General features: G+C 42.9%; 1 protein-coding gene across 4 annotated transcripts in view; it reads right to left on the bottom strand.

The window, feature by feature from the left end:
* LOC109380112 (serine/threonine-protein phosphatase 4 regulatory subunit 1-like) overlaps positions 1-25,091 on the bottom strand; it is a 65,666-nt gene that overhangs the window by 20,920 nt on the left and 19,655 nt on the right. For all 4 annotated transcript variants that reach the window (XM_019637373.1, XM_019637374.1, XM_019637376.1 and 1 more), the window contains 3 exons: positions 16,203-16,309; positions 14,783-14,925; positions 7,511-7,657 (listed from right to left, as the gene is read on the bottom strand). In XM_019637373.1, coding sequence (XP_019492918.1) covers positions 7,511-7,657; positions 14,783-14,925; positions 16,203-16,309 — 397 coding nt within the window. The remainder of the gene's footprint in view (positions 1-7,510; positions 7,658-14,782; positions 14,926-16,202; positions 16,310-25,091) is intronic.

Raw genomic sequence — 25,091 nt, 5'->3', positions numbered from 1 at the left:
AGAGAACGACAATGGGTCGCTATTTCTTTTCTGCCTAGAGGCACCCTCCATTCTGCATGGCTATGCAGGGTAGCTGGACATCAAGCAAGTTACATGCAGTATTACTGGTTTAAGAGACTAAGGTTGCCAGGGCAGCTGGCAAGCGAGAGTGGAGATCTTGGGAAGAAAGGAATGAGGGAGCTAAAAAAGGGACAGCCCCCAAGTCTGTGATTAAATCCTGCTCTAATCCTTGGCTGATCTCGGAACGGTGCATGTACAGAGGAGATGATGAGGTTCGTACAGAAATGTAGCAGCTTGAAGGTAAAAGGAGCTGAGTGGTTTCAGCTGCTGACTACTGCCGGGGAAAACAGAATCTGCCAGAACAAAATCAACATTCTTCAGCTGAAAATAACAGAATCCAGAGTTTCTACAATGTTTCATCAAGAAGATATAATAGACAACAAAAAAATCACAGACATGAGAAGAAATGGCAAAATGTGACCTACATTCAAGATAAGTATCAGTAGAAACAAATCCAAGGAAGACACAGGTGTTAAAATTAGCAGACTTCAAAAGGGCTTTAAAACAGCTACTGTAAATATGCACAAAAGCTAAAGGAAAGTACAGCCATAATGAATGAGCGGATAGGAAATCTCATCAAAGAAATGGAAACAATAAAAAGGAATCAAGACTTCTGGTAATAACAGGGTAACTTGGTCAGACTTACCCCTCCTGCACATAACAATTACTGAATCATGAGAAAATATAATAAACAACCATTGGAGAGCAAACAAAAGGCAGAAAATGGAGGGGAGGCTATCCTTAAAAAATGAAATGCAATGGGATAGATTTGCAAGTAAGGTCCAAAATCTGTGTACACAATTTGCTGAGATAAAGAGAAAAATCTGAGCAGCCAGAGAAATAAAGGATGCTTCATATATAGGAATATAAATAGTATGAATGACAGCTGACTTCTCCAGAAGAGAACAGGATAATATCTTTAAAGTGCTGTAAGAAAAAACAAAAGCAAACCGTCAACCCACATTTCTATATCCAGTAAAACTACTGTTCAAGAATAAAGGAAAACAAAGACATTTCCAGATAAAAATGGAGAGATCTCATTATCAGCCAACCAAACTGAAAAAAAGTACTGGGGGAAGTTCTTCAGGTTGAAGGGAAATGGTATCAGATGGAAACTTAGATCCAGAAAAGGAAGAAAGTGCAACAAAAACTGGTAAAAAATGTGGGTAAAAAGGTTATATTGGGCCGGCCGAGTGGCTCAGTTGGTTAAGAGTTGGCTTAAGAGTGCAAGCTCTGAGCAACAGGTCTGCCGGTTCAATTCTCACATGGGCCAGTGACGCTGTGCCCAAGCTGAGCTGTTGCTGAGCTGCCAACAGGTGGCAGGATGGCTCAGCTGGTGTAACAACAAGATTGCCTGTTTGATGGTGGGCTACGCCCACCCTCAACTAAGACTGAACTTGGCACCTTGAGCTGAGCTGCCACCCAGATGGCTCAGTGGATAGAGCAAGCGCTCTTAACAACAAGGCTGCTGGTTTGACTCCCGCATGGGATGGTGGCTATGCCCACCTGCAACTAAGATTGAACACAGCATCTTGAGCTTAGAGGCCACGAGCTGCCAACAGGAAGCCAGATGGCGACTGGCGCCCTCCACAACGAAGACTGAAGAACAACTTGGCTGGTCCCCTTCCCCAATTCCCCAACACTGTTCCCCTCCCCCAATTCCCCAATTAAAAAAATAAAATTAAATTAAATTAAAAGGTTATATTTTTTCTCTTTTTGCAATTTCTTCAAATGACACAATTGTTTAAATAAAAAATTATAATACCATATTATCAGGTTCATAATGTAATGTATGTGTCATAATATATGTATGAAAACAGCAAAAGGAAGAGAGGGGTTGAGTGGAACTACATTATTACAAGGTGCTATATTTTTTGAAAATCCTCAGTAGAGGAATTAAAATGCAGTACTACAAAAATACTCAATTAGCCCAAAAGAAGGCAGAAAAGAATTAACAGAGGAACGAAAACAGATGAGATAAATGGAAAACAAATAACAAGTTGCAGAATTAAATCCAAATATAATCAATAATTACATTAAACATAAATGGACTAAACACTCCAATGAAAAGGCTTTAGAAACTGTCAGATTGGATATAAAAGCAAGACCCAACTATACGCTAACAAAAGCAGGAATACTTTAAATGTAAAACATGTAAGGTTGAGAATAAACCAATATAAACAAATATACTATGACAAATGGTTAAGTGTAAGAATGCTGGAGCAATGATGGTAATATCACAGCAGACTACAAGGTACATATTACTATGAGAGAGTTTTAAAAAGTCATTTCTTAAAAAAGGGGTCAATACATCACAAAGATTTAAACATTAAATGTGTAGCTTTAAATGCTTAAAATGGAAAAGAAGGTAGCCTTAAAAAATACTGTTTTCTCCTTAAGAAGCTACAAAAATACAAGCAAATTGAACTCAAGTAATTAGAAGGAAGGAAATAATAAACAGTAGAAATCAACTGAAAAGAAAACAAGCAATAAAAAAATTGACAAAGCGAAAAACTGATTCTTTGAAAATATTAATAAAATTGATCAATCCCTAGCAAGACTGATCAAGAAAAAAAAAATTAAGAGAAAAAACACAAATTACCAATATCATAAATGAAAGGAATAACACTACAGACCTTATAGGTATTAAAGGGATAAGGGAATATTGTGAACAACTTTATCCCAATAAATTTAACAACATAGATGAAATTAATAAATGCCCTAAAATGCACACTTATCCAATACACAGATGAAATAACAAATCTCAATAGTCCCATATGTGAATCGAATTTGTTATCAAAAACCATCTCACAAAGAAAACCCTAGGACCAGAGATTTTACTGGTGAATTCTAACAAATATTTAAGGGAAAATAACATCAATTTTGAACAAAATCTTTCAGAAAATAGAAGAACAAGGAATAGGAATACTTTCCAACTCAATTTTTGAGGCCACAATAACCCTGATTCTAAAGCCTGACAAAAACATAATAGGAAAAGAAAATTGCCTACAATAGTCCTCGTGAATATAGATGTGAAAATCCTCAACAAAACGGTAGCAAATAACAGAGAAGGGAATACTCTTCAGAACAGAATGTCAACTAGAGCCATCAATGGATGCTAATACTAGTGGGTGCCAGTGTGATGAAAAGCATGCTTACACAGTTTGAAAGTAACGCCCCTTATTACTTCCAGGGTAGAAAGCAGTACATTGGGAAAACTTGTCAGAAGCCACCTCTATCCACAAAGTCACCAGAGTTAACATCACCAATAGCAGGGCACACTGAAGTCTTGGGCCTCCTGACGTGACACATGAGAACACAGTGTCACTTCCATGACATCCTGCCAGAAATGCAGGGCCTGAGTCTAATCAGGAGGAAACATCAGACAAACCCAGACGGTGAGACATTCTACCAGAGAGCTGGTCTGCACCCCTCCCACATGTTAACATTACAAAATTCAAAGACAGACTCAGCATCTGTTCCAGATTAAAGAAGACCAAAGAAATGTGACAACTCAGTGCCACGTGTGATCCTAGACTGGGTCCTGGACAAATGACATTTGAATATGAACTGTGGATGTGGTAGTAGCATTGTATCAGTGTTAAATTTCCTGATTTTGATCAATGTGCTATGGTTGTTTAAGAAACTTCCTTGTTTTTAGGAAAAATGCACTGAAGTATTTAGGAGTAAAGGGCACAATGTCTCCAATTTACTCTCAAATGGCTCCGAAAAATATATATACATATGTGTCTGTATATATCCACGTGTGTGTGCACATGCGCACATGTGTGAAGAGAGAGACTATGAGAAAACAAATGGCACTAACTATAAACTAAGGAGCAAGGGTATACAGGAGTTCAATCCCATAAGTTTTGTACAAGTTTGAAATTAAAACAAAATGAAAAATTACTGCCCCCAAATGTTGAAGAACTCTCCCACTCCCCCAAGAAAAAGGAAAAGAAAGGGAAGAAGGCAGGAGGGAAGGGAGAAAGGGAGGGGGGACTTCCTGTCTCTTGACGACAATGCCCTTTGACAACAGAAAAAGGTACTGGGTTAGCAGCCCCTCCCCCCCCTCGCCTCTCATCCGCTTTGGAGTCTGCACACAGCAGACAAGTGGGGAGAGAAAACCATCTGGGTGGGGGGATGGGGGACTGTCCCCACAACACAAGTGAGGAAAGGGTTTGTATCATCCAAGCTCAGAGGACACTTAACTTCTGATCTGATGCTTGGCGGAGCTGCACAGAGTGACAGCCACGATACATGACGCCGGGCTCCTGTGTCCAGCTTGTCCACTCACCCCTTGCCGTCTGCACACCCACATGACCTTACTGCCACGGGTATAAAACAAATCCAGAACCATTAAAAGTCCGCACACCAAGTGACAAGAACTGATATTCTTGTGGCCTGGGAACCACTTGTATGGAATGACAATCTTCGCTAAGTTGCTAGAGCCAACTATTCTTCATAGCACGAAACCACAACATTCTTTTTAAAGAAATGCATAGATAAAAAATGAGCTTAAAAACTGGAATGAAGACAAAAAATGAGCAGGCCTTAATGTGAAAACGTGTTGGGAGAGGAAATTGGGCGTCTGACAATTAGTTGTAATCTCAGAATGCGAAAGGCCCTCCTGCAAGCAGGGGGAGCTGGAATTGGTCCCTGGTGGCCCGCTAGTGCTGTCTGGGTGTAATTACGGGATACGGCGCCTCCAGTGTCTGCCGAGCCATGCCCTCAACCACGAACATTCATTCGGTGCCAACTCTGGGCCTGGCACTGTGCTTGGATGCCGATGGTGGAAAGACACCTGTGTTTAAGAAGCTCACCGTTTGGAAGGAGAAATAAACAAGCAAATGAAGCTCACAATTCCGTTGCTAAATGGCAGGAGACAGATCTGAACCAAGCCTCCTGAATGCAGGAAGGACGGCGTCACTAACACCGCCTGGCATATCTAAAAAGACTTCACAAAACAAGAAGCGTACATGTAAGAAACCGGGGTGTAATTTGTTCTGCATAGTGCCACTTAAACATGCCAGCGCCCGTCTGGGGCTGTCTCCGATGCTCCCACCCACGTGCCCGCGGGGCTTGCTGGCATCAGAGTCAGCTGGCTGTAACTTCCAACCAGAAAGGAAGTCTAACACAGAGACGCACGCTTTGTGTAGGGAGGGAGGCCGTCCATTTCCTCGGAGGAGAAGTAACACCCCTCAGAACAGCCCTGTTCCGAGAACGCGTGTTGATGTACATATGGACGCCACATTAACACCATATGGCTGCAAAGAGCCCCAAACGTAAGGGCGTGAGAGCAGCCCGATGTGCTGCTTCCCTCACGGCTGGGCGCCTCACAGCCCACGTCAGCGCCCCCGGCGTGCGGGGCGTTCCTCACACATGCCAGCTTCAGGGAGCCCTGTGAGGCACAGGCGGCCTTCTTTTCCTAAGAATGAAATCTGCTCTCTACCCAAATGCCCAAAGAGGGGACACACTTTGTTTTCAACAGCGTCACCTCCCAGCTAAAAAGAAATCTGTCCAATGGGCTCCGCGACTGGGTGCCCAAGCAGAGTCCCCCTCCAAGGACCAGGGGCCACGGGGCTGCAGGGAAGGAAGCTTCTGACTCTGACCAAAGCAGGCATGCGTCAGACAAGGCACCCCAGGTCTGCTTCCATCGGGCCTCCACGGGAAGGAAGGGGGGCTCCTCCAGAAACACCCCAAATCCAGATGCGTCTCGGCCTGCGGAGGGCTCAAGACGGCTTTTGTTCTCTGCAGCCACGTTTGAAAGCTTATACATTCGAAGAGTGATATCAGCAACTCACTTTGAATAAAAAATACAATTTATGTGAACTAATTTGTTCTGCAAGTGATTTGTGGTGATAGCTTTTTGAAGGCTTGTTATATTTTCCAAATATTTTCACCACAAAAAAAAAAAGAACAATATTGCTGACAAGAATGGAGTGGTTGGAAACAAAACAAAATAAAAATCATGCAAAAATGCCTTTCGCATTATTTTTCATGGTATTATCAGTCTTTAGGGATCGGATATTTGGTTGTCAGTTGTAACCTTGGAAACTTGCCTAACCAACTCTCAAACAAAAAAGATGATCTAGTTGGCAAGGTCCACTGCTCGACTGCCAAACACCCCAGCCAAATGATATTATCCAGGTTCATTTTGCAAAATAAATTTAATTTCTTACAGAGAAACTTGGAATTTCTAAAAGAACCCTGGAGAATTTGAATTTTAATAATCAATTATTCTTCAGCCTGATTCATCTTATAAACATATGGGATATGCAAAATATTAAATTAGTTTAAAAAGCCAGACCTCTAACTCATAGTTGAGGAGAACTTTTACATAAACGAAGAATAATTGCCAAATGTTCTGATGCTGTAATACAATTTTTAGCTCCATGGTGTGTGTATAATGTTTCCACACTTTGAAAAAGAATTCCTTTCTGTAACGTCACTCTTTTCCAACCAAGAGAACAACTATCTTCTATATTTTATTGTGCTCATAATTAAGGTTTATGACTTTTTATACCCTTAGGTACAAGTTTCCCTAGATGCTGAAATAATCCTGGAGGTGTTTCCTTCTTAAACACAAACAGAAAGGACCACCTGCCCAGCGCTACCTGCGTGGGTTAGCGGAGGGCCGTGAGAACAGCAGCTACAGAAGACGAGATGGCCTTGGATGACCTACTTCTGAGCCACAAAGGACAAGGCCTGAGGACAAGCTCGGGGAGTCTTGGTCTCGGGGTGATACGTGAGAGCCAGCACTGGCTCCTCCATAACTAGTCTCTGAACAAGTCTCCAGAAGCAAGTAGAAAGTCCTTGATTACACAATCACTTCAAAATGGGTACAAGGGTCTTACAAACCCAAGGCTACCAGAAAATTAACTATGAAAAGCCCAAGGAATTTAGTATTTAGACTATTCCTTTCACGGATGTGAACACAAATACTGCAGCAGAGCATTTCCCAACCTGCTGCACACTCTCTGGCCACATCTGCCTCCTCAGGCTGCCTCTTCTTACCTGCTGACACCCCTACTTTAGTCTGTCCAAATCTACAAAACACACACGTCTATAAGATTTTCTTTTAGTTGTCCTAGCAGTGCCAAAGGTTGCCTCCCCCACCACCTGGGTTCCTTACTTTGGGAACCAAGGTCCACGATTCACCTCCACATCTCAGCATCGTGCCCAGCAGAATTCTCAACCAGCTGCCTCAACTCTGCCCAAACCGCTGCGCTTTCCCAAGCTCTGCTTTCTTAAAACAACTGGTGACATAAGGACAATCACTTTCAAAGCATGCTCAGATCTGAACTGTGAACTTGTGCCTGAGGCCAAATCACCAGCTACCTGGTCGTGTGGGCCAGCATCGAACTCAGGTGACACTGCGAGCCCTGCATATGCCCAGTTACGGGAGAGTCCACCAAGGCGTGGGGCTGTCGTCCCTGGACAGACTTACGTTCACGGCTTCTGCTTTATATTCGTTGTCGCTGTCTGGGCCAGAGAGCGCCAGCAGGATCGGACATACTTTGTTTTCAATGTCATGCTGGAAAATCAGATCTTGTTCCAGAAGAATCAAGAGTACTTCCTGACTTGATTTTCTAACCTAGAAGAGGAAAAAGGCAAAAGGTTAAACAGAACACACCGAAGTGCTCTCAGGGTCAAGGCCCAATTCCCTAGCAGAGGACCTCCCTTCCCTGTGGCGTGAGCCACATGGGGCTGCCGGCCCTTCAATCACACTTCCTTCCCGAGGCCTTACAATCCGCGTCCCGCTGCCCGGCGCCTACCATGCCTCTGCTCTCAGCCCAGCGACCCTGCCCCCTGGACCCCATCCAGGTCAGGCCCCATCTGTACCCTAACAGTGCTCGGCACTTTGCTTTCACAACTCGTGGCCCAGACCTACACACACACACACACACACACACACACACACTTTTTCTCTATGATTACACGTTGCTGCCTGTCTTTCCTGCTGCAGAGAGTGAACGTGGAGGGTGGGTGCCATGGCTGACTTGCCCTTTACCCTCCAGTACACCCTCCGGACCCAGAAGCCTGTTGAAACATGGAGAGCATTTCCCCTCCACAGGCAAAGGGACAGGAAAACACGGCACTGCCCTCCCACGGCCTTATAAAACCCCAGCACACCAGGCCCGGGGCATGAATTCTGCCTGCTGTGACAGGACGCCACAGGGCAGGGCCCAGGAAGAGCCCTACATGGCGGGACACAGAAAACAAGAACTCCGCCGTCTGCACGGAGTGAACAAGCATGAGAACTCACAAGGATCCTAGGATGCCGGAGAGAGAACATTCTGGGAGAAATGAAAGCATGGAAAATTCCAATTTATAGAGCCAGTCACAAGATACGCAGCTCATCGCAGTGATGGTAAGGCCGGAGAACAGCATGGGGACCAGAAGTGTGTAGAGCCCGTTCTAAAGGAGAGCTAGTCTGGGAGCCTGAAGCCACAGAGGCAACCCAACATTCAAGTTTCTGAGCAGGTGACAGGATGAAGCCATATTTTACAACAGAAAAAATTATTCCGGCACAGGGGTTCTGAGTAACCTGGAGGCGATCGATCAAAGACGGGGCGCAGAAAGGTCAGCAGGGAGCTACTGCAACAATCCTGGAGGGGCAGCGAGAGAGGAGAGGCAGTGTCACCAGGCACGGGGACAGGCCCGGGTGTCAGGCTGCAGGCCACGGAAGTCCCCAGTAACTCTGAAGTGTCAAACACGTATTGAGCATCTGGAGCAGGCCAGGAGCAGAGAACATGAGAGGACCACAGAGCAGATGAGCCAGGCCAGCCGGCCACCTCGTTACATGACGCATCCAGGTGATGCCTCAGGATGCCCGAGGGCAGCTGGCAGCACACTCCAGGCAGCGGGGTGAGGGGACCCCTGAGCGGACATGGAGCCAGATGGCAGAGGCAGTTAGAAGCCTGCTGAGGGTGAAGGGTGACCCCCCAAAGTTATGCCCATGTGAAATCCTTGGCAGCTCCGAATGGGACCTTTGAAAAGGTTCTTTGCAGATGTGATTAAGTCCAGGATTTCGAGATGCCCAGGATTACCGGTGTGGGCCCTAAATGCTACCCCAAGTGTCCTTACAGAGAAAGGCATGACAAGAAGACAGGAGAGGGCAGATGGCCATGTGAAGGCGGAGCCAGAGAATGGGCTGGCAGCCGCCAGAAGCTGCAAGAGGTGGGGAACGGATTCTCCCCTGGAGCCCCCAAAGCGAGCGCGACCCATATGACACCTTGACTTTGGACTTCTGGTCTCTAGAGAATACATTTCTATGGTTTTAAGCCACCCAGTGTGTGGTACCTTGTTCCAGCCACCCCCGACAAGCAAGGACAGAGGAGGGGACAGCGTGTTCTCTGGAGATGCATGAGATGGCCTGATGACAGCACTGAGGTGGCCTGGGCGGAGTGGCAGAGCGGGAGGCTAAGGGCCAGCTGAGATCAGAGTGGGAAAGGCTTCAGTATCCCACAAAGACCTCTGGTGATAATTCGGTGCCACGGGGAACCCCGAGGGTTGGCAGAGGAGTGACAAGGTCAGACTCAGCTTCAGTGAACATGACAGTTTAGAAACCTCAAGTAGTTGTGAAAACAGAGAGGCGGCGAGGGGCTCCCGAGCAGAGGTGCTTCCGGCTTGGACCCAGGCATAGATTCGGGGGGTAGGGGACAATCTGGCTCGGACCCAGGGATGGACTTGGGGGGTGGAGGACAATCTGGCTCGGACCCAGGCATGGATTTGGGGGGTGAGGGACAGAAAGGAGGGTGGGTTTGAGAGACACTGCCGAAGAGAGCTGAGCAGATCACTGAAGGTGATCACAGAAAATCAAAGATGCCTCTGGGGTCTTTGCCTCAGGCCACCAATAACTGGAGAAAACGGATGGAGAAGTAAGATGGAGGGTAAAGAGGAAGGTTTGAGGTGTATCTGTGAGCTGTGTGTGTGCAATGGATCTCTGAGAAGGGCCACCTGCGGGCTTGGAGACGGAGGTCAGGACTCACGCACCCGAGGGACGTGCAGGTGGGTCTCCCAGGCCCGTGGAAGGAGACGAGCCCACCAGGGCAATCCTGGCACTGGGAGAAAAAGACCGATGGCACCCTGAAGGGCGGGCGAGGACCAGGGCTGGGGACGGAGACTGAGGAAGACACAGGCAGGAGGAAGAGGCAGGGAGGACACTCGAGAGCCCAGCAGGTGACACGGCAGTGGTCTCAACGCTGTGGCCCAATCTGCGTCCTGCAGTTACTGGCTGGGTCATCCTGGGCCAAAAACTTAGCCCCTTGGAGCCTCAGTTTCCGCCTCTGTGAAACTGGACAGTAATGGTCCCACCTTGCAGGGCGGCTGTGGAACGAATGGCCTACAGAGGGGCTCAGACCGGGGCCCGGGGCTCAGGATGCCCGCTGGGGGCTGGCTGTGATCCTTCCAGAGGCCACAGTACTCAAGGCCGAGGAGGGAAGCGCTAGGACGATCCCAGGCCGGATGTGCCGCTGGAACGCTCCAGGGAGCAGGGACATGTCCTGGTCACCTGTCCATCCCACTGGCGGGTAGGGCTCCACGAAATGCCAGCTGGGCATCCAAGAAAGGGGTCTTCAAAACCCAAAAGTAGCTAAGAGTGACAAACAGTGCAAACAGATCAAGCCAAGGGAAGAAAGAAGTCACTGGATAGATAAATTGTGGGGAAGCTATAAAAGGAATACCATAAAACAGTTCAGATGAATGACCAACAGCTCTCGGGATTGGTGTGGATGGAGCAGGAAAACGAAGGCTGAAAAGCAAGCAACAGAACGGGAAGCACCATCTGACGCCATTTAAGTAAGACTTGAAAGCACCCAAACCAGATGCCGGCTTATGCAGAGCCACTGGCTCAAGCCTGTGACTATACAACCCTGGGCGGGTAGGGACACCCCAAGCTTGCTGCGAGGGGAGGAAAGGGAGGAAAAGGGGACGGAGCAGGGGCACGGAGCACTTTTAACCATATCTGTAACCTATAAACCAAAAGGTTGGAAATGAAATTGGAAAACGTTTACATTTGTTGAAGTGAGCGGTGGGTATATGGGTGTTTATTACACAACCCTCTCATGTGATTAAAATATTCATGACATTTTAGAAATGAAAACTATTTCTGAAGAAAAACCACAAAACACTGGATTTCACAATGAGACGAGTTGAGTCCATGGTGAGGTAGTTCTCAACTGGCTTTCAGCGCATTAGCGGCAGGGGTGAGCCGCCGCCAGAGTGGGAGCCCATTCAGGGGGAGAGCCTGCAGGGGCTCCTCTTCAGGAAGCCTGGCAGGAGGGCAAGGAGTGGTGTGCGCTCAGGGTCAAGGCCAGGGGATGGAACGATGAGGGGGACTTGGGCATAATTATCATCTGAAGAGATGAGCCAATGAGAGAGACTGGGGAAACCAGCAAGCTACGAGACAAGAAGATGGAACCAAAGAGGGAAATGAAAACATCCGACCTGAAAAGGGGGTGGGACATCCATTCCTGAGACACAAGGCGAGTAGCTGACGACAGCTGAAGTGCAGAGCATTTACAGTTGATTCCGTTCTACAAATCGTTACTAAAAATCTACCAGGTACCAGGCCCCATGCTCGGTCACAGAGATAAGTAAAATGGCTCTTGGCCGTCGATACAACTCTTCAGCAAACACAGGCAGAGTGTCAGGCACCACGCTAGAGCCACAGTTCAGCCCCTACCCTTCTGGAATCGAACACATGGTGATGATATATGACAAAGGTCAAGGAATATCAAATCCCCTGACCCAGTATAATCTCATTTTCAAGAACATATCCAAAGGAACAAGAAAAGCCCATAGAAGAATAAAACCGCATCCTTCACAATGCTCACTGCATCTATGGTACAAAAAAGCTGAAAGAAATCTACGCCTTCACCAAAATTAGAAATGTGAAGGTTATGAAGATGTAGTGTCTCTGACAAGTAGATGCACTTTCTGGGGTAGAAAATCTGTCCTACTCATCTCTTTATCCCCAGCACGAAGCACTGTGCTTGGCTCATAACGGGCGCTCAGAACCTGTCTGAATAAATGAATGAATGGAAGAAACTGCATCACATTATGATCAGACCAACGTGGGGAAAAATGTAAGCACCTAGAGCAGAAAACGCAAAAATAATCAAAATACTAATGTGAGGAGAGTGGGAACAGAATGACTTTTTCCTTATTTGAAAACTACATTTAATCCTGTCACATTGTTTAACACTCAGAGGTGAGTACTGGCTCTTTTAAAAATGCTTGCATCAAGGGAGAAATAGAAGCCTTAAAATTGCAGAATTTCTTAAAACTAACAATGATGAAAACTTGGCATATCATAAAAAATTACAAATATGTTTGGTCTTTGTGGAAATCCATCCCCAAATAAACTGACACAGGCAGAAATGATGCAGGGCTATTTGTTGCAATGGTTTTAAAGTGGCAAAAAAAATAGAGATAATCCACATGTCTGCTGATACACTAGGCTGCATGTGCCTGGTGGAGTATTACACTGCAGGAAAAAAGGACCGTGGAAGCTTTCCTTAGCTTGCTTGCTATGGACCGATCTCCAGGACACCCGAGACAGTGGGGAAAGCGAGGGACACGCCATCAGGCACAGTCGCCACCTTGCATCTGGGAAAGGAACGAGGACATACGTGTGTGTGCTCAGAGTTATCTGCACGTGTGTGTACTAGGCGCCCCTAAAAATCTCTAGGGGAGGGAGAGGCAAGATAGCAAGGGGATAGAAGTCAAGAGTTCTCTGAATGTACTATTTTACAGTTTGCCTGTGGAATCATGTAAAAGCATTTTGAATAATTATAAGTCTAAATGAAATCAAAATGCAAAAGCTAAAGTAATTTCTAAAAATTAAAAATAAATGAAAACAAATGAGCCTAACTGCATATCAAGTTGTCAGCTTATCCACAAAGACAAGGTTAATGCAAGTGGCTTTAAAACGCAGTAATGTGACTATGACTATGCATCTCTAGGGGGAGATAGCTTAAAAACAAAAAGAACTGCAAAGAAATCTTAAACTCTCTTCAGTAATTCTGCCATATTGTTAGTAATAATACTGGAATTTTTATTTTAGAGATACATACGCACGCGCGCGCGCGCACACACACACACACACACACACACACACGCGTGTTAATGCCACTAAGCAGCAACATTTGCACTAAGTAAAAATATACACATATAACCAACCTAAGTAAAAGCCCTATAATCCTAAATTTGAGTTGGAAATACCCATATACACTCATGAGGAATTTTTATTTTTTAAGAAAAGAAATTGCTCTGTCACTTGAAGCCATGCCTGATCTCGTAGCAATGAGCACCCCCAGGACCCACACTCCGATGTCCTGTGATCATTTCCTTCTCATAGGAGTCAGGGCTCCTTGGAGAAATGGCCAGCTCCAAGCAGGAGCCCACCCGAAGGGTTCCTACTGGACAGAGCTGGGATAATATGGTCATCAAGAAAGAATGATTTCCATGGATGAAAACATCTAACATGTTTAAAATTCACAAGTTCATACTAACATTCAAAATCAACACATTTTTGAAACCTAAATTGGTAATAACCTCTATGAATGATTAGGACGCCAACTAATTATTCTAGAAACTGATAAATAAAGGGAGTGACAAAAGCATTTATCCTACCTTCCCTAGACAAACAGATTTTCAGGGTTACTGTGAGCTGAGGGGGAAGTTAGGTCTTTATAGAAGATTCCCTGCTCTTAAATGAAGAAGAAATGACGGAATGAGAGCACCACAGTGTTGCAGCCTCTGATGAGGCAGTGACCGCCATGGTTGGTACTCAGTTGACGGGGAACTCCATAATGAACAGCAAGGCTGAACAAACCTGGATTCAATGACCACACTGCTTTTTGCTTCCTGATTGGATGCAGCAGGGAAACACGGTAGCACAGCACCTAGAACACCCTCTCACTGTACTGCCCAAAACAACTGAGTGCGACAGAGACGAAATTCACTACCGGTGTGTAGAAAATACTGCGAATGAGGGAACATCGCAGACATCACTATAGGGAGACACTCAGCCAGGTCCCCAATAGCACTAATGATCTCGTTTCCTCAACAAATAAATAGCAGGGGAAAAAAGGGAGGGAGAACTTCAGAAATTAAGAGATTTAAAGACCCGTCAGCCAAATGCAACGTGTGGACCTTGTGTGTATTCTGATTGGGAGAAACTATCTGGAAAAAAACAGATTTATGAGGAAACTGGGAAAATTGGAACAACGACTAGATATTAGATGATATTAAGGAACTACTGATAATTTTTACACTTGTGATAATGGGACTGTCATTATGTATTTGAAAGTGTCTAATTTCTGAGAGTGCAATACTAAAGGATTCGCCGCTGAAATGATGCGGTGTCTGCGAAATGCTTTTATCTAGGTTGGGTTTATCTCAGTAAAAGAAATGAAAAGAAGACTGGTCAAATGATAGTTGAAGCTGGGTGAACAGTACATGGATATTCATTTGAATATTCTCTCTACTGCTGTGTGTGAAAATTTCCATAATAAAAAGGTAAAAAAAAGAACTATCTCATGAGAATAGGCATGAGTCCTGTCTGTCTTCCTACGGGGCTGGCGGCACAGGGCACACATCGACCTTTGGTTCCTGAATTATCTTAATCTAAGCTGTTTCTGAATGACGAATATCAGGTAAAGAACACTCCAGAGAATTGGCTACGTAGGTGTTAAAGGTCAGTTTTCCACACCTGGTTGTTTGGATCTGTGAGGTACCGCACCACGATAGGGATGAGATATTCGGAGAGCACCGCTAGCGAGTTTGATCTGTTTTCCTGTAAAAAAATGGCGATAGGAGGAATCTGTTCCATCAGCTCGGTCCGCACTGTGGGCTCTGCAGCAATAAAAAGCAGGAAAAAAAAAAAAAGAATTATATAAGAATAAGCCAAGCATCTTATATAGCATGTACTGATAGTTTGTAGCTTTTCTTACTAAAATACTTCATCAAAAAAAAATTAGAAAAATGCGGTTTAAAAATCATTTCCCATTTAGAGTATTTATGCTACAGACAGGCTTAAAAGGCTAATAAGCTACACAGCAATCTAAAAACATAAAAAGAAGACAGAGTGACGACTCTATTATAACAAGCCATATATAAACTGAGGAGGGGGCAAGAAGTGTGCGTGCTGGGCCAGCGTCCAAAAGCCATTACAACTAATGGCAGACACGCCAGACCTATGGGTTGTGCTTATTTAAATTCCAGCCAGAATGTATACATTATAAGTAATTCTTTCATAAATGCACTCCCCCGCAATCCACGCATCCCAATTATTTCTAAGGCAAAGCATTAAACAAAAGAGCAGCTCTAGCGCCAATAGACCGCATTAAATTTAACACAAATATATAATTGCTTCAGCGCTGTAAATAGTGACTCATTTATAAAGAGAATCCATTTAAGGACTCAAAACATCCACTTGGGCCTTTTTAAAAGTGTTGTGTCATAGTCTTATGAATATTTTAAGCTAATAGGGGAGCTATACGGAAGACTTATTTTTCTATTTTCAGTTTAAAATTCTCAAACTCTAAAGCGAGCCTAAGGTCTCTGAAACTTTCTGGAGCTGTTCACCAGCCATTACCAATGTGGGGGGTGGAGGTTGGGGGGCAGAGCCACTGTGGGTACCGGCAACCCCACTACTCACTCATCTTACTCATCTCTATTTGGGGGCGGGGGGTGCCCTAGTGTCTACCGGGCAGCTGTGGGCTGTTCTTCCAGGAGAGCAATCAGGGGGAGGTAGGAAGAGAAAAGAAAAATCAAGACCAGTCTACGACTTTCACAGGTGAGGGAAACCAATGACTGGGATTGTTCTAGCCCAAAGGACTCCTTTTGTGTTGGTATTTCTTAGCAACCAGTAGTCTGGCAAAACTCATGAAATACAAAAGGCCTAACTGCCAGGGCAAAGGGCATTCACAGCCATTTGTCATTCTAATCTACAAATAAGGATAATCTGATGCCAAACAAGACACCCATTCTTCATGACAAAACTCATTTAAGGTTAGACGTTGCATAAAATGTATCGATGAATAATTTTTTATATTAGCTGTCATTGGTGATAGGCAATTTCTTGGAAACACACAAATACCAAGTAAAGGTGTATAACTCCTCGTACAAACCTGCATCTTCTGACAGTCTGACCACGATCGCCATGACCGTTAAGAAGTCTTCTTCATCATTACCGAAGTCCCGGAAGATGTCAAGTAGCCCTCTGGCGATGATCTGACTGTAGAGACAAGAAATGACCCACACAGTTACATGGGCAACACCGAGCGCCAGGGTGAGGGTTATAAGCAGGGAATATAGCCAGGGAGCAAAGGAAAGTCAGCGGCCTCCATCCAGAGGGGGGAGACAGTGTCCAGCAACGGCCAAAGACGACCGCTGCGCAATGGGGGTCAACATCCTATAGGCACGAACCGTGTCCTGCAGCCTGGAGGTCCCTGGAGGTCGACACTGTCTGCTCGTGATAAGGGAAAACCTTTTCCCCTTTTCTGACTGGCGGCCAGGCCTAGACAGACTTGGAGGAGAGGTCCGTGACAGTGGCAGGGAGTTAAGTGACCATGAATGCAGAAGGAAAGGCCCCAAAAGGCATCGATGGCCATCTCAATCTCAAATGGCCTCTACCCACTGGTGCCAGCATCCCCCTGGCTGCCCTCGCCCCGTGTAGTAACAACCAAATTGCCTCCAGATACTGCCAAGTGTGCCCTGGGGGCAAAATCACCCTGGCTGAGAGCCACATTAGCAGAAGCTGGGCAAAAGCTATAAGGGAACTGATTAACTCTACTATCTTTACAGCTCTTCTGTAAATCTAAAATTATTTCAAAATAAAGTTTAAAGACAAAACAAAACACAAAGTTTTTGGTTTTTGTGTTTTGAGTTTTTTAACCCACAATGAGGTAACACTAAACCCACTAGAAGAAAGATTATAAAAAGAGTACCTAGTGCTGGCAAAAATATAAAGCAACGGGAATGCAAACGGCACAGGTGATATGGAAAACAATTTGACAGTTTCTCAAGAAGTTAAATAAACACTTATCATTCAACCCAACAATTCCCTCTTGGGTATCTACCCAAATGACATGAAAATGTATGTCCACACAAAAACTTGTACACAAATGTTCATATCAGCATTATTCATAATACCCACAAAATGAAGAAAATCCCAGTGTTCGTCAACGGGGCAGTATGTATGCAAAACACAGGCTACCCACACAATGGCATTCGACTCAGCCATGAAAGAAAATGAACGCACTACCGGCAACAGTAAAAACAGTAAAAGCAGCCCAACAGAAAAGACCAAATACCACATGACTTCATTTATTTGAGATTCTAACAAAGGCAAAACTTTAGCATCAAAAAACAGATCAGTAGTTGCCTGGGCCAGCGGTGGTAAGGAAGGGAGGAACTGACAGCAAGGAGCAAACATGGAAACAAGGGGGTGACGGGAATTTCAAACTCGATGACGGTGATGGTTTGCGTGACTGTATACATTCACCCAAACTCACCTCATTGGACGCTGTAAGTGGGTCAATTTTATGCATGAAAAAATGTGCCTCAATAAAGTCGTTGTTTTTTTTTCCAATTACAGTTGACATTCAATATTATTTTATATTAGTTTCAGGCGTACAGCATAAATACATGCATTCCTATGTTCACTGCAGCATTATTTACAATAGCCAAGATATGGAGGGAGCCTGGGTGTCCATCAATAGATGAATAGATAAAGAGGTGGTCCATATATGCAATGGAGTATTACTCAGCCATAAAAAAGAATGAAATCTTACCAATTGCAATAACATGGACGGACCTAGAGGGACTGATGCTAAGTGAGGTAAGTCAGACAGGGAAACACAAACACCCTGTGATCTCACTTATGTGTGGAATCTAAAGAACAGAAAAAATGAACAAACAAAACAGAAACAGACTCACAGATACAGAGAACAAATTAATGGTTGCCAGATGGGAGGTGGCGGGCGCTGGGTGAAAAAATGTGAAGGGAGTAAGAACTACAATTGGTAGTTACGAAATAGTCACGGGGAGGTGAAGTATAGCATAAGGGAAGATAGTGAATACAATTGTAATAACTATGCATGGTGCCAGGTGGGCACTAGACAAAGTGGGGATCACTTCATAAGTTATATTAGATGTCTAACCACTATGCTGTACGTCGATAGCTATTTTAAACAAAGACAATGAGGAGGGGAAATTCAGTGCGATCAGCAGTGGCTTACAGTGCCTGCAGGCCTCATGCGAGAACAGTTTCCTCCGGGCCCCTGCCTGCGTCTGTCTGCTCCCTGAGTGCCTGACCATCCAGGAACAATACGCGTCATTTCTGGCCATGCACCTGGAGAATTAGCGGAAGCCAAAACCCCAACTTGATTTCCAGGAAAAGAAGACTAGAAATGTGAGATTCAAAGGCGCAGTCTTTTGGCCCAGAATACTACAGGAAGAAATCCATCAGCTGCAGCCCATCCATGGAGAGGCAGGCTTACCACCCTGGATGAAGGGTCGCGATCTGGCAGCCAGGAGGTTTGGGCAAGTCGAAACAGACTCCATCAAGTCCCTGATGACGTTTCACTGGACCACATTCATGTAGCCTCCCCTGGGAAATCAAGCAGCTAAGATCCCCAATCTGCTTGTGGGGCCACAGAACAGACAGACAGATCTGCATCCAGCCCCTAGTGGTCACAAAGGACCTGCCCTCCTAGGGAACGCGAGGAAATGAGAAAGAGAGGGCCCGGAAGCAGGGGCCGATCCACCGCAGTGAACACAGACGGGAGAGGGCCGAAGCCTCGGGTCGGTGCGTTGGCACCAACACTCTGGAAAACCTGGTTCTTTATGCTGGAGTGACCTGGAGAGGTCGGAGTGGATGAGCATCAGCCTCAATCCTTCCCAGGTCGGCTATGCTAACAAGATGAACAAAAAGAGGATGAGTGCGCGAGCCTCGGAAAAGGGTTACGAAGAGTAAACGCGATCACGATGGGAAGCTCCTAACACAGTACTTGGCGTGTCAGCCTTTATATGTATTACTCCGTAAGCCAAGAAGTACTATCAAAACGTCTATCAGAAGAGGGAGGCTTAAATGAATCATGATCGATCTATACACCAGAATACTATCCAACCATTTCCAAAGGTACCTGTAGATATGCGCTGAGTTAGAAAGATGCCCACGATATATTACATGAAAAAACAAGGTGAAGAATTTTACATTTAGTATGAGCCCATTTCTTAACACAAATTATGTTTATGTATATATGTGTGATACATGTACACATAAACACACTTACATGCACACACTCATTTAGGGGTCAAGTCTAGAAGGATATGCACCGAATTGTTCATAGTTACTACGTAAGAGTGTAGTGGGTGGGGGACTCTTACTATTCAACACCTAAACTTGCTACATGTTTCAACAAGCAGGTATTATTTTTGTGGATTTTCTAAAATATTAAGACAGAGGATGGTTCAGCTTTGCACGGCAATGTTCCCTGGAAATGTAACTATGGAAGTCACCCTTCCCGTCTTTGTCCCTTCTTTCCCTCACCCAAACATGCAGTTACGATCACGAGTTTAGCCCAACTAGCTCCAGACTCAGGGCAAGAAGCTGTGGGTACAGAGATGCGTAAGTACCAGGCCCTGCCCTGAAGGAACGCACAGTCCAGGTCCGTAAACAGGCCAGGAAGTCGATGATGACGAGCGGGGACTAGACTCTTCAGACAGAGAAGACGACCATGGAGGAGCGCGCCGGGAGATGAGTGTGAGAATGAGCCGGGCCAGGCAGGGACGGGGAGGGGAGGACATCGGGCCCAGGTGTCAGACCGATCAGACAAGGACTTTAAAATGAGTTCAGTTAATAGGCTGAAGGCCTATTGGAGGAGTTGGACCTGCCGGGTCAGTTAAGGAATATGCGAGCTCTGTACTTTTTGCCCAATTTTTCTGTGACCCTAAAATTGTTCACAAAAATACAGTCTTACTTAGAAGAAAAAAAATGAACAAACAAAAGCTGTGAGCATTCACTGACAGCAGCCTTGTGCTAACAAGAATTGTTAGAGAAAGTTCTTGAGGCGAAAGAATACCTGACGGAAATGGGCATTTTTTTAAAGAGAAATGAAAAGCACGGAAAGGGTCAAAATAATGGCAAAAAACATGTTTTTCATTTTAATTGCTTTAAAAGATAGTTGACTATCTAAAGCAAAAGTAGGAACAAGGTATTGTAGGGTCTGTAACATGTGTACAAGTAAAACGTAGGAAAACCCTAGCAGAAAAGATGGAGGGCAGGAAACGAGTCCATAGCTCTGAGGTTCCCCTCCTGCATCTCGCAGTGTCTGCAAGGGCTATAATTTTATTTGAACATACACTGTGATCAGTTAAAGACGTATATTATAAACCCTAGAACAACCAGTGATAATTTATAAAAGAGGGATAAGCCAATAGCGGAGATAAACTGGAATTATTTTTTTTAATTAGTTTTTTTTAAAAAGGCAGGAAAAGAAGAAAATAGCAAGAAGAGTTGAGGCAAATAGAAAACAAATAGCAACATGGTAGATTTAAACCAAAGCATATCAGGAGTAACATCAAATGTAAATGATATAAACATTCAAATTAAAAGGAAGAGATTGTTCAATTAGATTTAAAAAAAAGTAAGACCCAACTATATGCCTTCTATAATAACCACATTTGAAACATAAGACACAGATAGATTAAAAAAATAAATGGACAGAAATATACCATACAAACACGAAAGAACGCTGGAGTGTGTATATTACTATCAGACACAGTAGGCATCAGAAAAAGGAGTATGACTAGGGATAAAGAAGGACATTACACAGTCAGTGATAAAGAGATCAATTTATTCAAGAAAACAGAACAATACTAAATGTGTATGCACCCAAGAACAGAGCTTCAAAATACACAAAATAAAAACTATTAGAACTGAATCATAGTTGCAGATGCCAACATTCTTCTCAGTTAATTGACAAAAGATAAATAAGAACACAGAAGACCTGAACAATGTTTTCAACCAACTTGTCCTAACAGACATTTATAAAACACTCTACCCCAAGACATTGGGATTCACATTCATTTCAAGTGCACATGGAACATTCACCAAGTTACAGCAGATTCTGAGCCATAAAACAAATTTTTAAAAAAGAAATAATACCAAGTAGATTCTCTGACACAAAAAAAAGACTTAAACTAAGAATCAAGTAACAGAAAGATACTTGAAAAATCCTCAAATATTTGGAAATTAAACAACACAATTCTAAATAACTCATTGGTCAAAGGAAAAATTATGGATATTAAATATACTTTATACTGAAAGGTAATGAAAATATGACACATCAGAACCTGAGGATGCAGTTAACATACTACTTAAGTACTTAATAGTACTTAATACCAATCTTACAATGTAAAATGCAGACATTATAAAGGAGAGACTAAAAAAATAGAGTTAAGTATCTTTCACAAGTAAGAAAAAGAATAGCAATTAAATTCCCCAGAAAAAATCTCCAAGGAAGAAAATAATGCACATTAGAGCAGAAATTACTGAACTAGAAAATAAACACACAGTAGAGAATATCAAAGCCAAAACTTGATTCTTTGAAATAACTAATAAAATTTTCGAAAGAACAATCTAGGGGAAAAAAAAGAGAACAGGATGGAAAATGGGGTGATAATACAGATTTCACAGACAATAAAAAGAAAATTACCATTTTCCAATGAAATAACAGATGTAAGCACTGATTATTTGTGACCACTAAAATCATTAGAAGAAAGACTGGTAAGGAATTTTATAATGAAAGCATTTAACACCTGTGCCCACCGCTCAATATTAACGTCTCTAAAAGTGGGACAACCAGATAGTTTCCTGGTGTTTTGTAATAAGAAGTACACAAAACAACATATGAAGTATTGTTTAAAAAAAATTTTGAAGCAGAATCTAAACAAATCTCCAAGTGTAATTTTCAGTTTACAGAAAATACAGAAAACAAAGGGGCATGTTAAATTGACACCATGAGAATAATGACCACCGAATCCAGAATGTGGAAAATTCTACAAGACTAATGACCCCTTTAACAAATACATGATGTAGGGGGAAGAGGAGAGAGAAAGTCAATTAGAGATTTAAGATCAAAAGGAAACAAACTATAAAGAAGAAAACACTTACGAGACACATCTATCTAATGGAACGTGTGGACCTTATTTGGATCATGACTCAAACAAATCAACCATAAGAAGGTATTTTTGAGACAGTCAGGGAAAACTGAACATAGATTGGTAAACGGGAAGGCATTATTGCTAATTTTGTGTGATAATGATACTGCAGTTAGATTTAAGTCTTTAATTGATAAAATGACATGTCTCTGATTTCTTTTATAATACACCAGCATCAAAGCACAAAACTTCTACAGACAAAATGATCACATTTTATTGGGCATTAAAGAAAACCTAAATAAATGGAGAGATACACCATGTTTAGGGATTAGAAATCTAAATATTGTAAAGAGGGTCATTCTCTCCAAATTGACCTCTAGGTTCAATGCAAACCCAATCGAAATCCTAATAGGTATTTTGTCTTATCTTGTTTTATTAGAATCTGATGAGCTGATTTTGAAATTTATATGAAAATGCAAAGGACCAAGAATAACAAGTCATGTCAGAGAAAAAACACAAGGTGGGAAGTCTTGCTCGATCCAATATCAAGGCTTTATTACAAATCTAAAGTAATCCAAACAGTGTGGCGTGGGCTGAGAGGGAGGCTGACAACTGGAGGAGGAGATGGTCCAGACAGAGGCTGCCACCGACAGATACTGACTATCCCAGAGGGAGCACCCCAGAGCACTGGGGAAAGAGTGTATGTTTGATAAGTGGTATCGTGACAATTAGAAAAATGAAGCTGCACCTCTCTTGCATACAATGAACCAAAATTAAAATCAGACAGCTTATAGGCCTAAAGGTGAGAGAAAAATGAAAACTAAAGCCTTTAAGGTTATATAAAAGAATAGTGTTTATGATCTTGGGGTAGAGGAAGACATTTTTTAAAACCTTCAAAATACACTAAGGATAAAGGAAAATGCTGATCAATTTAACCACATTAAGAATAGCTTCTAGTCCCCAAAAGAACACCATGAGGAGAGCTAAAACACAAGCCACAGAATGAAGGAAGATGTTTACCAAACATAACTGGTTACCATCCGAGCTCACCTGGTGGGGAGGACTCGGGGAGGGCAGGCTTCCGGGATGCCTTAGTCAGGGCTACCTGGGCATTTGCTTCCTGAACATTCCTTAGACTTTACATATATGTTTTATCCAGTTATCTGTATGTGTTATAGATCACAATTAAAGAAGTTTTATAGAAAGTTAAAAGAGAGATCTTAAAAAAAAAACACCATCTGGTAATCTCAATAGATGTAAAAGAGGCATTATATAAAATTCAGACCTCATTGAAGATTTTTAAGAACTCTCGCAAGGTTATCCTATGAAATAATTGATCTGTATTCTACAAAAATGTCAACAATATCATGAAAGGCAAAGAAAGGTTGAGAAACTGTTACATATTAAAGGAGACCAAAGAAACGCATTCTGGATCTAAAACCAAACAAACAAAAACCTAATATAAAGGACACTATTGGAAAAATTGGGACAATTGGAAAAATTTGATTAAAATCTATATATTAGATAACAGTATTGTAGCAAAGAGAAATTTCCTGAATTTTATAATTGTACTGTGATTATACAGTGAATGGTGAATGTCTTTGTTCTTAGAAAAATGCACACTGAGGTATTTTAGAGGAAAGGTAACATGATGTCTACAACTCACTCTCAAATGGTTTGGGGGAAAAAATGTACAAATACAGTAAAGATAGAATGATAAATCAAATGTGGCAAAATATTAACAACTGAATCTGAGTAAAAGATATACAAGAATTTGTTCTATTCTTGAAAGTTTTCTGTGTGAAATTATTTCAAAGTTTAAAAACAATCTCTTAACTAATAAAAAATATAAACCAGAAATATAAATTTTCTTAAGCTGGTAAGAGGTAGCTACTAAAAATAAAAAACAAGATAGAAAAGGAAGAAATAAAACTATCATTTTTTCAGATACTATTGTAAGTACATAGAAAACACAAAGAATCCACAGGAAAGTAATTAAAATTAACAAGTAAACTTAGCTAAACAATGGAGACAACCATCGAACTATAAAAATCAATTTCATTTTCATATATCAGCAACAATTAGAATATAAATTTCAAGAAATGATACGATTTACATTAGCATAAAAGATCAAATACCTAGAACTAAACCTAACAAGATACAGATCTCCACAACAGAAAACTATGTATTAATAGTATAGTTTTACAGTGATTGATGTGTGTATTATACATATACACACAGAGAGAGAAAAATTGAAGAGAATCTTTTAAAATGTAAAGATTAGAAAACTAAATATCATAACTATGTCAATTCTTTAGAAATTGATTGATAGATGCAATGCAATTCCAATCAAAATCCCAACCGGTTTTTCTCTGGCAAGTGATGAACTGGTGCTAAGAGGCATCTAGAAAAGGCCCAAGAGCAGCCGGGACCATCCTGACAAAGAACAAAGTGGGAGGCTTACTCTGCCTGATGCCAGGACTCTGATGATCAAGTTGCAGTGATGAAGACAGTGTGGTTGGGGGACAATGACAGATCAACAGACCAACAGAACTGACTCGAAGGCCCACAAATGGACACTTGATTTAAGACGGAGGGACAATGCAGAGCACAGATAAAAGAGCATTTTCAATAAATGGCACTGGGTCCATTGCATGCCATGTGGAAGGAAGTGAAACCTGACCCCTACCTCACATCACACACCAACAGAAAGAGCAATTCCAAATGTGAAAGGTCAAACAAATAAAACTTCAAGGAGACAATATAGGGAAATATCTTAGTGGCCTTGGGGGAGGCAAACGTTTCTTATACACGACATGCAAAGCACTAACCATAGAAGAAAAATCTGATAG

This window comes from Hipposideros armiger, unplaced genomic scaffold (assembly GCF_001890085.2).
Source record: "Hipposideros armiger isolate ML-2016 unplaced genomic scaffold, ASM189008v1 scaffold_32, whole genome shotgun sequence".
NCBI classification, from domain to species: Eukaryota; Metazoa; Chordata; class Mammalia; order Chiroptera; family Hipposideridae; genus Hipposideros; species Hipposideros armiger.
The sequence above is the reverse complement of the archived record's forward strand: the minus strand, read 5'-3'. Positions and strand labels throughout refer to the sequence as shown.